A 16,520-nucleotide genomic window follows, 5' to 3' on the forward strand; every position below is an offset into this window, starting at 1 on the left:
ACACTCCTTCACAAGCAAAAGTATTCTTCAGATCTTTCCCAACAGATAAAGATAGTCACTTGTAAAGTATTTAACAGTTATTAGACAATGGATTTATTACAAGTTCTTTATCAGATGCCTGAACTAAGCACACATATTACTGTCCAGGGCCAATATTCTCTGGCATTACGAACTGTGTCTCAACTCACTAGACTGGAGGTTGTTTGCATACAGCTATGCTCCACATCATACAACCACAAAGCAGTTCCCCATTTGTCATTACAATGTGGTTATCCCACAAGAAACCATTATTATAAGCTGTGTGTAAGCAGTGGAGCACTCAAACATGTACCCATTTGTAGCAGGGATCATTTCAACGAAGGAATAGTCAGTCAGGTTTTAAGTACAGTTTGTTTGCCCTTCATTAGATGCTAGAGAATACAGCTAAGGCAATAGCATCGAATGTATAATATCTTTCATGCCTAACCTAGGCAGTGCGATTTGGAAAATGCTTGACTGGGGTGAGGGACAGATTTACTAAAGTTGTTCTCCATTGCAAAGATTGCATTTACTTCTGTCTGATTAAGAAAACAAAACGGTAATTTTTTTTAAAACAATACATTTTAAAAGCAGTATATTAAAATTGGCCATTTTGACACATGAAAAAAAGCTTTAATATACGTTTTACATTTCTTTACAAAGCTCAATAGCTTAATCATACATATAAACCTGAGAGCCCTGTATAAACTATATATATATATATATATATATATATATATATATATATATATATAATATTATAAAACTTTATAATTACAGTAATCTTGAACCATGTCTGGGTGTAAAATTTATTTATATTTTATAAAAACACGGAAGCTTTCTGAATCGCTTTCAGAATAAATAAATACAAAAATAAAGTAAGTTACGTGCAGTTTCTCCTCCTCCCATGTGGACGCAGCACGGTCTAGTCTCAGTATAGTGAAGTCGAAGCAATGCCTCCTTGGCAAATTACACGCAGCCACTCCTCCTTTGCCTGCAGTAAACGGGACAGACCAGTTACACTGCTGGTAATACTGAATACAACAAAAGCAGTGGCAACCATAAACACTGCACAGGGTGCACGCATACATTCAGGCGCTGGGCAAACTAACTGCAAGCTTTCTCAATTTCAACACACTCCAGCGTAAAAGCAATTTGGAAAGAGAAACGGATCTGAAGATATCTCCCACCAGCTGGACATGGGGTAAAAAAAAATCGAAGCAACTTGTCAACATTTTCCATATACATATATGGTTGGGGAAGGACGCCACGTTTTTAAGCTGTGTGCTAATGCTTATGGTACACGAGCAACTTGCGTGCTTAAACATCGGTGAAAGTAAACCTTCCTATGTTGCCTTTTGCGGAAATCATCAGCTATAGGTATCAACATTTTTAGTAGGCTTTTCAGATCTTTTAAGAACTGACTATTTGCAGTCAGCACAGACACATGTACTGCCATGGTTGTGCGTTGTTTATAATTACATCAGGAGCACATGTATTGCCATACGAATGCGACGTAATAACTTTCGGTTAGAGAAGAACTTTACAATTAAATGTGTAAAATCGTGTAGCTTTCTGCAAAAACATTAATACGCAAAACAATTGTTGCATAATATTGATAACAAAATATACATATTTTCACCGTGTCAGTTTGGCCTTTTGAAATAGAGATGGCGGATATAAACACTTTGCAACAGGCGCAGGATGACAAAGCCAGCAATCCCCTAAAGGCAGAGAAGAGGTTTAAACTGTGGTACATGGGCTGGTCCGCACTGGACAGGAGGACAACACTGCCCATGTTGCCCTGGCTCGTGGCAGAGATACGCAGGAAAAGTGAAAAGAACGAACTAGGTTCTGCTCAAGCCAGGGAGGTGCAACTCGTTCTCACGCCGCCTCTGATCCGATGTGTCCCTGCAAATAATAACAACCCCTCTGTGTTTATATTCGAGCACAAGGCACATCACGTCTCCAGATTCCTTCACAACAGCCATGACCTCAGCTACTTTGCCTACCTTATCAGAAGCCAGCCTGATAATCCCGAATCTGAGATGGCGTGCCATGTTTTCAAGGCTTGTGACCCAAACCAGGTTAGTTATTGGCAATTACAGTACATGTAAATACCAACAACAACAACATACTTATCATCGTGAACTATAACAGTGTTGTATATTTATTAAATAACCTGTATGTTGAATTCAAAGTTTTGCCCAGGTGTGCGTCTACACAGGTAAGAGCCTTATTTAATCTATTCTGAGGTAATTAGACCCAACTGAACTTGTTGCCTATAGTAACAGGGGCTCAGGGTTAAACATGGAATGGTTAAACTGTTCTGAAATGGGAGTCATGTATCACTCCCTGTGATTGACAAAATCACTACTAGGAAGACTGTACTTTTTGAACTGATGAAAAGGCTATCTGTGTGTGTTATTATAAATCAGGGCTGACCTTGTGGGTGCATACTGTATGGTTGTACAAAAGGCTACAATTAAAAATGCATCGGTGCTGTGATGTCACTAATATGCAGATTTGTTAGGGTGTCTGACCATGACCATGTGAGCGATCAGGCTCCTAATAAATTAAATTAATTACCTAGGACATTGCTGTCTGACACCTACAAGCTCTGTACTTTCATTATGTTACAAGAACAGTGCTTAAGCATCAGACAGCTTGGGTGTATCAGCAATTGATTCTACTGTTTTTGTTATGTTTGAAAAATGTTTATTATACAGGCTAATCATTGCATTTTCAGCTGTAGCAGCAATTATCCCACTGCAGAAAGCATTTGGAAAGCTTGTAGAAGGTTGGCCTGGCTTCAGTACAATTAAACAAGAAACTGACATATTGGTCAAAAGAAATCAAAAGCCACTTTAAGAGGAATATTTTATTTTTAACAGTATAAAACCAGGCATGCAGTCTGTGTGATTGATCTTCCTGGACTGCTCGTGACTCAGTATGCAGTGCAGTCCTAGCTGAACAGACTCAGATGTATGTTTTGCTGGAGTACAAGCAGGTACTGTTGTAAAGGCTTGTACATGTGGCAGTCACCTGGACCACCGGTTAATATTAAAGAAACAGACGATTAGTATGTAAACGTTTTACTGCAGTAAATATTAGTGCGTTGCATTCTACCATTGATATTAAAGTGTTGTATAAATTAACAAACATCACACATTCACATTTCACTATAGAGTTTTAAGCTAGTAATATGTTTTGCCCCCTCTAAAATTACACACGCATTTAGTAGTCAAAATTGCACATTTACAAAGCAAATTATATAGACATGTAATACTTTGCTTCTGGTTGTGTTATTTCCACACACGCCCTTATACCTTAACGCATGAGCTATGCTTTGTTGTGCAAAAGGCACCAAAAATTGTGTGGTTTTACAATTTTTCTTCCAAAGGCAGTTTTTTTATGTTAGCTAATTTTCTTAACCAACACTTAAGGAAGAGTGTCAATGCAACAGAGCCTCTCCATATCTTAATTTAGAAACAGTTTTACCAGGAAAAGTCACATTGACATCTGGTATGTGTTTATGGATGTCTTTCTTGTGCTGAGCTATTGCTGTAGACAGCTACAAAAAGAAACATACATGCGAATAATATGAGTTTTTTTTTTATGAACTTGTGGAAGGGTGGTGGGTCATTCACTGACACGGGAGACAGAACAGATGTACTTGGAACACCACACAGGTGCCCAGTTTTATTTTCAGTACTTTTTCACTTTTCACCCGCAGAGGGCACTGTTGTCCATGGGCTGCCTATCAACGATGATAGACAGCACCACGGAAATACCAAAGCTGGTATGAGAATTCTGCGGGCGCACTCGCAGGTGCTCAAAGAAGTAATAATGAAAACAGAAGGCGAAAAGAACAAGGAAAAATAACACAGTAATAAAACTACAAATAAAAGGTGCTGCACTCGGCAGCGTTATCCTGGTCGCCGCTACCCGCACAACCTGGATCACCGACCTACTCGGGCAGCTCCCTGCCTGCTCTAAACAATACTTCGGGGGTCTGCCCACGGGTTCCCCGCTCACTCTTTGGCTTGTTCGTTGCTGTATTTCTCCCAGCTGGTTTCTCGGTCCTCGACCAGCGCTTCCGCACACACAGCGCGTCTAAAAGGGCAGCCCTGAGGAGACAGTAGAGCATTATCTTATAGGGCTAACAATCTCCTCAAGACCCGCCTCCCAGCCATTCAGAGAGAGGGAAAGTCCACACACCCACTTTTCCACCTCCCTTTGTCACTGCCATGACTCACAGGTGGTTGCTGGACGACTGCTGCCCCCCTCCTGCAGCACTGTGAATACGCCAGCAGAGTCAGCACAGATCTCCCCCTGCTACAAAACTGTATAAAAGGTGTCCTCTAGTAAGTAATGTATAACCAGCCTCTGTGCATTCACTGTAGTAAACTCCTAAGGTGTGTCTGTGATTGTGCTTTGTTTTATATCCCTAGTCATATTGGTCACTAGCATTATACGTTACACCCACAACATTGGAGCTCACTGATGAAAACCTACCATACAGGCCAAATTTGTGGAGTGCTTGGGATATTGCACATTGTCACATGCACACTTTGACCAGTCTTGGCCATAAAAGCCTGTAGCTCTTGTAAAGTTGCCTGTAGCCTCTCTGATCAATGCAGTTTTGCCATTGTGCTTTCTTGAAATGTAGCCTCTCTGATCAGTATCCTTCTTGCTGTGGTCATCCAGTTTAACACAGATGGAGGCCACTTAACTTGGTGTGTGATTTTGAAGGTGATTGGTTACACCTAATTTAGGATTGCTGTTACAAAGGGGGTTAACACTTAACCAACCAAGCTATTTCAGTTTTTATTTTTAATTAATTTTCTACAAATTTCTAGAATATTTTTTTCACTTGGAAGTTGTGGGGTAGGATGTGTAGATAAATGAAAAAAAAATTGAATGCATTTTAATTCCAGGCTATAAGGCAACAAAAGGTGAAAATTTTGAAAGGGGGTGTAGACTTTTAGTTATATATATATATATATATATATATATATATATATATATATATATATATAGTACACACACACACACACACACACACACACACACACACACACACACACACACACACTACCGGTCAAAAGTTTTAGAACACCCCCATTTTTCCAGTTTTTATTGAAATTTAAGCAGTTCAAGTCCAGTGAATAACCTGAAATGGTACAAAGGTAAGCGGTAAACTGCCAGGGGTTTAAAAAAAAATAAAGTTTAGGTTACCAAAAACTGAAAAATAATGTACATTTCAGAGTTATACAAAAAGGCCTTTTTCAGGGAACAAGTAATGGGTTAACAACTTACAGCTGTTCTGCAGCAATGGAAGTAAATTAAGCCTTGAAAGTTGATGCTAACAATTCCTACAGGTGTCCCAACTTTTGCTGATTACTTACAAACCCTCTGTCTGTGTAAAAGCAGTGTTGGAACAGACTGTGTTACTACACCCTCTTAAGCATTATTTGGACAGTATTGTACTGCAGGAAGTAGTATATTGCTATCACAATGGTGAGAAAAAGGCAATTAACAAAGGAAGTCAGACAGACCATTATAACCCTTAAAAGTGTAGGTCTTTCCTTTAGAGAAATTGCAAAGAAAGCCATGGTGTCTGAGTACAGTTTCCTACACCATCAAAAGGCACTTGGAAACTGGAGGAAACTCTGACAGGAAGAGGTCTGGCAGACCCAAAGCCACAACAGAATCAGAAGACAAGTTTCTGAGAGTCAACAGCTTACGTGATAGGCGGCTCACAGGACAACAGCTTCAAGCACAGCTTAACACTGGTTGAAGTAAGTCATTTTAAACTGTGAAGAGAAGATTTCGAGCTGCAGGTTTGACAGGTCGAGTGGCAGTAAGAAAGTGAAGGTAAAGAGGCTTGCCTGGGCCATGAAGCACCTCCAGTGGACTACTAAAGACTGGAAGAACGTGTTATGGAATCAAAATTTAAAATCTTCGGTTCATCCTGCAGGGTTTTTGTACGTCGTTGAGTAGGCGAAAGGATGGTTCCTCGGTGTGTGACGCCAACTGTCAAACATGGAGGAGGAAGCGTGATGGTCTGGGGCTCTTTTGCTGGATCCAGAGTCGGCGACTTGCACAGAGTGAGTGGCACCCTGAACCAAAACGGCTACCACAGCATTTTGCATCGCCATGCAGTACCCTCTGGTATACGCCTAGTTGGTCAGGGGTTCATCCTACAGCAAGGTAATGACCCAAAACATACCTCCAGGCTATGTCAGAACTTCCTTAGAAGAAAGGAACAAGATGGTAGGCTTCACATCATGGAATGGCCAGCACAGTCTCCAGACTTAAACCCCATCGAGCTGGTTTGGGATGAACTGGGCAGAAGGGTGAAAGCAAAGCAACCTACAAGTGCAACACATTTGTGGGAACTTCTGCAACAGTGTTGGGAAGAACTTTCCGAACAATATTTGATTTCCATTGTAGAAAGATTGCCACGAGTGTGTTCGGCTGTTATATCTGCAAAAGGTGGCTAATTTGATGAGTCAAAAATTTAGATTAAATTTTGTTAAACAAAACGATTCTATGATTTTTTTTTTATCCCCAATTGTTTATTTGTTCTATGCTTTAATTTCAGAGTACATTGAGACATTAAAGGGCATAAATTTCAATAAAAACTGGAAAAATGGAGGTGTTCTAAAACTTTTGACCGGAAGTGTAATATCTATCTATCTATCTATCTATCTATCTATCTATCTATCTATCTATCTATCTATCTATCTATCTATCTATATCAGTGCCTTGCAAAAGTATTCAGACCCCTGACCAATTCTCTCATATTACTGAATTACAAATAGTACAGTGAAATTTCATTCTGTTCGATATTTTATTTTACAACACTTAAACTCAAAATCAATTATTGTAAGGTGACATTGGTTTTATGTTGGGAAATATTTTTAAGAAAAATAAAAAACTGAAATATCTTGTTTGCATAACTAGTTGACCCCCACACATTAATATTTGGTAGAGCCACCTTTCACTGCAATAACAGCTTTAAGTCTTTTGGGGTAAGTATGTACCAGCTTTGCACACAGTGTCGGAGTGATTTTGGCCCATTCTTCTTGGCAGATTTGCTCCAGGTTGTTCAGGTTGGTTGGGCGACGCTTGTGGACAGCAATTTTCAAATAGTGCCACAGATTGTCAATGGGATTGAGATCAGGACTTTGACTGAGACACTATAGGACATTCACCTTTTTGTTCTTGAGCCACTCCAATGTTGCTTTGGCCTTTTGCTTGGGATCATTGTCCTGATGAAAGGTGAATTTCCTTCCAAGCTTCAGTTTTTTAGCGGACTGAAGCAGATTCTCTTGCAGTATTTTCCTGTATTTTGCTCCATCCATTCTTCCTTCAGTTGTAACAAGATGCCCAGTCCCTGCTGATGAGAAGCATCCCCACAGCATGATGCTGCCACCACCATACTTCACTGTAGGGATGGTATATCTTGAATCATGGGCAGTGTTAGGTTTGCGCCACACATAGCGCTTTGAGTTTCGTCCAAAAAGCTTTATCTTGGTCTCATCTGTCCACAAAACCTTTTCCCACATCGCAGCTGGGTCACTGTCATGCTTTCTGGCAAACTCCAGACGCGCTTTCAGATGGTACTTTTTGAGTAACGGCTTTTCTTTCTTTCTATATACACACACAGTACCAGTCAAAAGTTTGAGTACACCTGCTTGAAACCAGGTTTTTCATGATTATCTCTGCTTTTAACTATATAAACTTGTCTATCAACTCTTAATGTTTCATTATATGAAACGTGTAGTTATATAAGCTGATAATCATAAATGAATTAAGTTTTAAGTCTGAAATGTTTATAACATGGTGTTAGTACACTGGCCTAAGTATAAAAGTGTCTTTGTTAGATGTTCTCTGAATTAACTAGCATGTTACCTAATTAACTTTTTGTCACCAATTATTGTTAACAGGTGAGGGTCCATGATTACTATAAATATAGGTAGTATAGGCACAAGTTTGTCATTCCTAAATGTAAGGGAGCAGAAAATGGCAAAATACACTAAGTTAAGCAAAGAAATAAAGTATATAATTACTTTAAGAAATGAAGGTCAATCTTTAAGACAAATCGCAAGAACTGTAACTGTCTGTAACTGCTGTGGCCAAGACCATCAAATGATTTGAAGAAACTGGCACTCATGAGGACCGAACAAGGTCAGGCAGACCAAGGATGACCTCAGAATCAGAGAACAAGTTCATTCGAGTCACAGGTCTGTGAAACAGGCGATTAATTGCCTCTGAAATACAAGCTCAACTAAATGCTACTAGAAGTACAGATGTTTCAACATCAACTGTTCAGAGGAGATTGCATGAAGCTGGCCTAACTGGAAGAATTGCTGCAAAGAAACCATTGCTAAGAATGCAGAATAAGAGGAAGAGTCTTTCCTTGGCCAAAAAACACAGAAACTGAACATTTGAGGAGTGGAAGTCGGTCTTATGGACCGATGAGTCAAAATTTGAAATATTTGGGTCCAACCGCCGAGTATTTGTAAGATGTTGAGAGGGTGGGCGCATGAGTTCTATATGTGTGGTTCCCACTGTCAAGCATGGAGGAGGCAGTGTCATGGTCTGAGCTTGCTTTGCTGGTGACAGAGTTGGTGATCTTTACTAAGTCCATTGCGAGCTCAACCACCATGGCTATCATAGCATACTTCAGAGGCATGCCATTCCATCAGGAAGATAATGACCCGAAACACACCTCAAAGTTGTGCAAGAACTGTCTGGCGAAGAAGGAAAGTGAAGGACAGCTCTATCTAATGACCTGGCCTGCCCAGTCTCCAGACCTCAATCCCTTAGAACTTGTATGGGACGAACTGGACAGAAGAGTCAAAGCAAAGCTTTCCCCAAGTGCCCTACATCTCAGAGAATTGGTGCTGAAGAGCTGGGAAGACATGTCTGGTGATTTCCTGCTGAAACTTGTTAACCGAATGCCTTGTGTTTGTGAGGCTGTTATTAAGGCAAAGGGTGGCTATTTTGAGGAATCCAAGATTTAGAAACAATTTTTTCAATTTTCTTGAACATTGCTTTGATACTCCTTTTCAGTTATGAAAAAAACCTAGTTTCCAGCAAGTGTCCTCAAACTTTTGACTGGTAATGTGTGTGTATGGAGATATATAATAATTCTGATTTGGTGACTTAAGGTGTGCTGTTTTAGCTGACACTACATACCAGGTATCTTTTCTAATACTGTAAGTTTTATTGATTATAAATTAAACAGAAGGAAGGCAAAAATAATTTAATAATAAAAATAGAGGTAACAGTATATAAATCAATCAATTTTTATGTTATATAGCGACTTTCATAGTGGACCACCATCACAAAGCACTTTACAAGATATAGTAAAAAACATTGCAAAATAGATTAAGTACAGTAAAAATAGAAGTAGCAATGACCCAATGGCTAATAACAGATATAAGGCTTAAAGAGCATGGAAAGCAAGAGGGAACAAGTGGATCTTGAGAGTTGAATTAAAGCGAGCGACGATCGGGGCATCACGCACCAAGGCTGGGAGAGAGTTCCAGAGAGTCAGGGTTGGGAAGCTAAATGAGCATTTTCCAAGTGTGGTGCACTTTTGCTTGGGGATGACAAGAAGGCCAGAGTTGGAGGACCTCAGCTTGTGGGCAGGGACATAGCCGGTCAGCAGGTTATGATGAAGGGCATTGTAGATGAGCAGGAGAATTTCAAAAGTAATCCAGAACTTTACAGGTAGCCAGTGCAGCAGGGCAGGACGTTGATGTGTTCACATTTTTACATCTGGTAAGGATCCTGGCAGCTGCATCTGAACTAGCTGCAGTCGGTTGATGGCGAGTGTAGGAAGAACACCATAGAGAAAGTTGCAGGAGTCGAGAGGAGACAAATGCATGAGAGTCCTCTGCATCCTGGAAGGAAAGGTTTGGACTGACTTTGGAGATGTTTCAAAGGTGGTAGAAGGAAGATTTGACCACGGAGGAGATGTGGGCATCAAAGGAGAGGTTGCTGTCCTGAAGTACACCAAAGCTTTGTACAGTGGGGGAGGCAGCAGCAGACAGTTTCTGAGTTTCAGGGCAGCTATATTGAGATTCTTAAGTTTAGTTTTAGATTCTACTAGAAGGAGTTCTGAGTTGAGCTGAGGAAAATTTGCAGACACCCAGGTCTCAAAGTCTTGAATGCAAGCCGAGAGCTGGGTCATGGCAGAGGGACATCCAGGGTTGAGTTTTAAGTAGAGCTGGGTGTCATCAGCATAGAAGTGAAACATGAAGCTATGTTGGTGGGTTAGGTGACCCTAGGGAAGCATGTAAATGTTGAAGAGAAGAGGACCAAGAACAGACACTTGATGGACACCACAAATGACTAGGTTGGCGACACTACTGCATCCAGCATATAAAACAGACTGCATGGATCCAGATAGGTAAGAGGACATCCAAAAGAGACAGGTTCCAGAGATCCCAGCATACTTCTGAAGGCTGTCAATAAGAATGCTATGATTTATGGTGTCAAAAGCAGGACAAGCACAGAGGGAGCAGCAGCATCAGCATTAAGCCGCAGGCACTGTTTACCAGTTTCTAATAACCCTGATTTATCAGGGCTATTATACAACCCAGACAATCAAGCATTACAGTGCTGTGAAAAAGTATTTTCACCCTGTCTGATTTTCTGCATTTTTGCATATTTTTGATACGGAGTGTTATCAGAACAACCAAAATCTAATATTAGATAAAAGGGACCCTGAGTGAACAAATAACACACACTTTTGATACTTTATTTATTAAAGAAAGTTAAGCAACATCCAATGCCCCCATGTGAAAAAGTAATTGCCACATAGAATCCATAGCTGGTTACGCCAACTTTAGCAGCAATAACTGCAACCAAACCCTTCCTGTAGTTATTGATCAGTCTCTCACAGCGCCGTGGAGGAATTTTGGCCCACTCCTTCATGCAGAACTGCTTCAACTCAGTGACATTTGTGGGTTTTTGAGCATAAACTGATCATTTCAGGTCCTGCCGCAACATCTCAATGGGGTTTAGGTCTGGACTTTGACTAGGCCATTCCAAGACACTAAATTTCTTGTTCTTCAGCCATTCAGATGTAGACTTGCTTGTGTGTTTCGGAACATTGTCTTGCTGCATGACCCAGCTTCAGTTCACGGACAGATGGCCTGACATTCTCCCGTAGAATTCTCTGATACAGAGCAGAATTCATGTTTCCTTCAATGATGGCAAGTTGTCCAGGTCCTGATGCAGAAAAGCATCCCCAAATCATGACACTACCACCACCATGCTTGACCGTTGGTATGAGGTTCTTACTGTGGAATGCAGTGTTTGGTTTTCTCCAGACATAACGGGGCCCATGTTGGCCAAAAAGTTCCACTTCTGACTCATCTGTCCATAGAACGTTGTTCCAGAACTCTTGAGGATCATCCAGGTGCTTTTTGGTAAACTTGAACATGAATGCTCGTCTCTTCTTAGTGAGCAGTGGTTTCCTCCTTGCTACTCTGCCACGAATCCCGTTTTTGGCCAGTGTGTTTCTGATGGTGGTGTCATGAACACTGACCTTAGCCGAGGCGAGAGAGACCTGCATATCCCTGGATGTTGTTTAGGGATCTTTGTGACTTCCTGGACGATTTTACGCCTTGCTCTTGGAGTGATTTTGGCAGGACAGCCACTCCTGGGTAGATTCATTACTGTCCCAAACTTTTTCCATTTGGACAATATGGCTCGGATTGTGGTTTGGTGGAGCCCCAGAGCCTTAGACATGGCTTTGTAACCCTTTCCAGACTGACAGGAATGAACAACTTTTTTTTCCGGAGGTCTTCAGAAATTTCTTTTGATCGTGGCATGATGTGCACCCTGTGTGCTGACAACTTCACTCTGATGGTAAGGGCCAAAGTTAGTCAGATTTATATTGGGCAGGGGTGGCCCAAATTAGGCCTGATTGTTAACCAAAGTATTCAAACAGCTGACCCTAATTACCCCTTTAATTGGGTTGAGTTTAACTAGGGGGAGGTAATAACTTTTTCACACCTGAAGATTGCATGTTTGATTACCTTGCCCACCAAACAAATGAAAGAAGTACGAAACTTTGGTGTCATTTTTTTCTCTCAGACTCCCTCTAGATACTACTGCAACCCACAAAAAGATCTGACCAAATTCAATGTGAAAAATTAGCAAAAATGCAGAAAATCAGATGGGGGGGCAAATACTTTTTCACGGCACTGTATCTTGGTAGTTAACCTTGCCTGTACAGAGGCTGTTACCATCCTGACACTAAACGATAATGCTTTTTGATCAGGGTTGTATTTCTGAAATCTGCAGAGTATTTAAATACTGTATAATACATCAGTGTATTTTACACTTGGGAGAATGTGATTGCTTAGGTCACTATGGTTAAAGGCACATTGCTGGATTGGCCCCACCAGGGATGTTTATGCCATGTGAGCTTGACATGTCAGTCTCTGTGCTGTTAATCCATTGCCTTTGATTAACTTCATCCCCATGGTAATGCTACAGGATACTTGGTAAATGTTATGGACCTTGAAACTAGTATTATTCTTGTCCAGGATTGAGTAAAAAATATAAAAAAAAACCAAAAACACACAAAATGCCATGCAGCAAGAGGGAATGTATTAAACAGGAAAGGAGATACGTTTCAGAAACCAAATGTCCGCACATGTTTGGCTCTTGTGAGTACAACAGGTGCTGAACAGAACAAGCTGGGTAAACATGGAAACTCTCTCTAGCCTGTGTCCCACGTTTTGAAGGGTGTACAGTAGTATTACAAGTTTGAAACAGTTAGTGTTCCTTAAGTGAGTGACTGTCTGTTAATTTGCAGTAGCTTCCACATCCAAGGCTGTGTCTCTGGATTGCTGCACAGCATTGGATGTATTTCTTTCTTGCAAAGCAGCTGTTCACAAGCATTTACAGTTTTGAGCTCTGAATCCAGGTTGGGGCTAGCTGAGTTAGAAGTTTCAAAATTGCTTTTAAAAGAACATTTTAAATTTGTTTTGACAGTTTGCTGGAAGAAGAACTTGGGGTTAATTAGGTTTCTGGTCTGAAATGGAACCACCCTTGATACAAAGTGTTTTACCAGTTCCATATTATATGGTACAGTAATCTCTAGATCACATACATTCAGTAATTTAATTATTGTATTAGTACAGTAAAAAAAAATACACTGAATTTAAGTGTAATTTGCTTGAATTACTATGCATTGCAAATGATACAGGTTATGTAACTGCTTGAAGTAAAGAACATTTTAGTGCTTTTTTTTTTGCTTTTTTTGCTGTTTTTTTCACTTTTCTCAATATTTAATAACAATTCTCTAGACACATTTAAAAAAAAATTGAAGTTTAACAACAATTTTTTTTTTTTTATTCTGCCCTCATATAAGTTTTTTTGTTTGGTTTGTTTTTTATTTGCATATTATGTCTGATACAGCATGTTGTACATCAAGAGGTTTCCTGGCTTTATGGCACTCCTGCTGTCCTACATTTTACACTAGTTGTAAAGTTTGGTAAAGTTGAATGCTTAGTTTCATTTCAGTGAAAAATCACATATACTTCAAGTCACAGGCATTAAAATACTACAACGACTACTACTGGTTTTACATTTAAATGGTTTAAAAAACAAAAAACGCACTCCAACAACATTAGTTTGACATATGGTCTGCACTATTATCAGCGATGTGTATGCAACAGAAGCCGCTGGTAGATTACAAAAACGATTAATTAAACTTAGGCTCGGTAGTTGTTAACTTTAGTATGTTTTTATTCTCTATTAATTAAGTCGTATTCATTGAAAAAGGCAAGAGAACCAGATCGTTATTATTTTTATTGCTTTGGTTTAATATAATATGGCAGGCTAATGCTTTCAGCTTTCATATTTTGTTGTGTACTACTCATTTAATCAAACCAAGTAGTGTAAGAAGTTGCTTGTATTGTTCGTTTTTCTAATCAAGTAAGCGTATTTGTGTATAAAAAACAACAGTACTTCCAGCCAGTGTCATTTTACGGCACACAAGTTGAAATTGTCATGTAATTTAAAGTAGGCTACAAACATGGCAGCAGACTATCTCTGTTTAGCACATATGCAAGAACTTGCAGACTTAACACAGCTAGGTTGAGATTTTAAAAATAAAGCATTTTAGGAGATTTTTAATTCGAGGTACCGGCGCCATGACTCTGCACGCCCAGAGGTTCCGTGGCTGTGCCTTAGCACTGCATGCACGCCTCTTACCTACCTACGCTATAGTGACGTGCATGTTTACTTTGAAACCATACCAACTATAGCGCTTCAGTGGCGGTATAGCCTTTCACACAGGCAGTTATGACGGTTTAGTCGCATCTCTGAACCACCTCACGAGGTGGATCAGAGACGGCATAAAATATGACAGTTCTGTGGCGGTATAGGCAATTTCTCACAGACCTATAAGCTGCTTCAGTGGCGATTCTAAACCGTTATAACTCCTCTGTGTGAAAATGCCTTATGTTTACCATGAACATGTTCGCTGCAGGTGGTTCTTGAGATCCATTTTGGTAGCTGCCGGTGAACAGCAGCCAGACATTTCTCGTCTGTCTAGGCTTAAAGTTTAAGTGCCGCTTTGGCAATTCAAAAAATGACAGAATGTAATAAAAAAAAAAAGTGTGTTTTAAAAAGTTCTAGAAATGCGTTCGAGTTCATCTTTGCCCTTGCCCTATAATAACCCCATATCTTATATAACTTGTTTTTGTCACGTTTATATAACTTATTTTGGTTAGAATGTTCTAGGGAAAGGAATAGTTTATTCAGAGGGCCGAGCCTCGAGGGAGTGATCTGGCCAATTACTCTCTCGCATGCAAAAGCCTAACTTGGTAAGTTATAAAGGACGGGGGGTTCTCCTCTGCTCTGATGAGAGTCAGCCGTGAGGATTAGCGCGCAGTCCTGCTCGGTAATTTCTTGGAGACAGCTGCTTTCTCTTACCAGGGTCGAAGGGCTCTCCCGATCCGCTTGGAAGGGTAAGAATTAGTTCAGTTGCGTCTCATGGATTGTATTGATCTGTGATTAATATAATCTTTGTATGTAACCTTGTTGGGTTGTGTCCCGTTAGGGATATCGTTATTCGCAGTATAGCATCTGTGTATGTAACTGCGTGTGTGTGTGTGTGTGTGAAATAATAAAGGACCTTTTAAAATTACTCTGTGAAGTAATTGTTTTATTTACTTCCACATTAACTTCCTTTTAAATTTAAAGTAATTAAATTTCACACAACACAGCCGCTTGTCTTTCTTCCCACAACCACACAACCCCTTGTCATTCTGAGAAAATGACGTACGGTAGTTACAATTAAAAGCACGTCAGTTACAAATGAAAACACTGTCCTACAGCTGTTTGTTTTCAGTGGCTCTGGGGCAATGTGCGTGCGCACCAAGTTACCCGGATGTCCTCGCAAACCTATTATACTGTTAATAAAATGTCATCAAACAGACAGCAAAAAATACAGTGTTTTATTTCAAAGACAAAGAAAGGTACACCAGTATCTCTAAGCAGCAGTACAATCTAAGTGAATAAAGGCTGTTGCATCCGAATTTAACGTGCGTCTAACAGAAAACGATCATGTGTATTACCTATTGCACCTTGCACACGGAGTCCATAATTGTCGTACAACAGTACTTTGTGCGTTAAAAATAACATTGACCAATGAAAAATGACTGGTGAAGAAATGTCAGTTCTTGCAGTACTCTGAACAGAATGGAAAAACTAATTGTGTGTGCCGCCAGACAAAAATGACTATGATAAATCCAACAATGATTACAAAGACTTTGTAAAAAAGGAACACATTTGGAAAGACATTGGTGTGGACTTGTGCATGAATGACATGTGTTATAAAACATGAAAACATGGATTTTGTGCAGTATAGGCTATGACAATTTTATTTCAATTGTAGTCGAGGAAGTAAATTTAGTGGCCTAACCTGGAGACACATCAGAGAAAGATGCGTGACAGGTCAAGAGTGGTCAGGGCTTAACAGTCAGAAAAGAGGGGCAGTACATGAAAGTGATGGAAAGTGTTTTCGTTAGCTCATTGCTAGCTTCCCGACTTCTCAGGAGCGAGTGTTTGAAAAAATTAAATATTGGTTGTTCCTGATGCTATGACAACAGTTTTGTGTAATATATGTTTTTTCTTTTCTTTTTTATGTATTGCGTAACAAAATTATTGTAGTCTAGTAGAAACAAAATTAATTAGCAAACATTTTCCATAGCTTTATATTACATTTAACATATTTTGTCTTCAAAGTTATGTACGAATTAACATAATTGTATTGATTTGTTACTAAAATACTGAAACTAGGTATATTTACTAAAGCCTCTACTGCACATCAGTGCGCTGAGTACAATATTAACACATCTAGTGTGCAATGGATTGACGAAAGACTTTTTCAGATGATGGATTCTTAATGACGGAACAGATCCAGTGTGCAAAGGCCTTGAGTCAGAAGTTACAGA

General features: G+C 39.8%; 1 protein-coding gene across 2 annotated transcripts in view; it reads left to right on the forward strand.

The window, feature by feature from the left end:
* The first annotated feature begins 1,026 nt into the window (after window positions 1–1,026).
* Window positions 1,027–16,520, forward strand: part of LOC121327734 (TBC1 domain family member 4-like) — an 84,900-nt gene continuing 69,406 nt past the window's right edge. Inside the window, exon 1 of one of the 2 annotated variants that reach the window (XM_041271916.1) lies at window positions 1,027–2,105. In XM_041271916.1, the coding sequence (XP_041127850.1) occupies window positions 1,689–2,105 (417 nt within the window). In that variant the 5' untranslated portion in view covers window positions 1,027–1,688. The remainder of the gene's footprint in view (window positions 2,106–16,520) is intronic. The other variant, XM_041271917.1, reaches the window with a different exon arrangement.

Source organism: Polyodon spathula, chromosome 15, assembly GCF_017654505.1.
Source record: "Polyodon spathula isolate WHYD16114869_AA chromosome 15, ASM1765450v1, whole genome shotgun sequence".
NCBI classification, from domain to species: Eukaryota; Metazoa; Chordata; class Actinopteri; order Acipenseriformes; family Polyodontidae; genus Polyodon; species Polyodon spathula.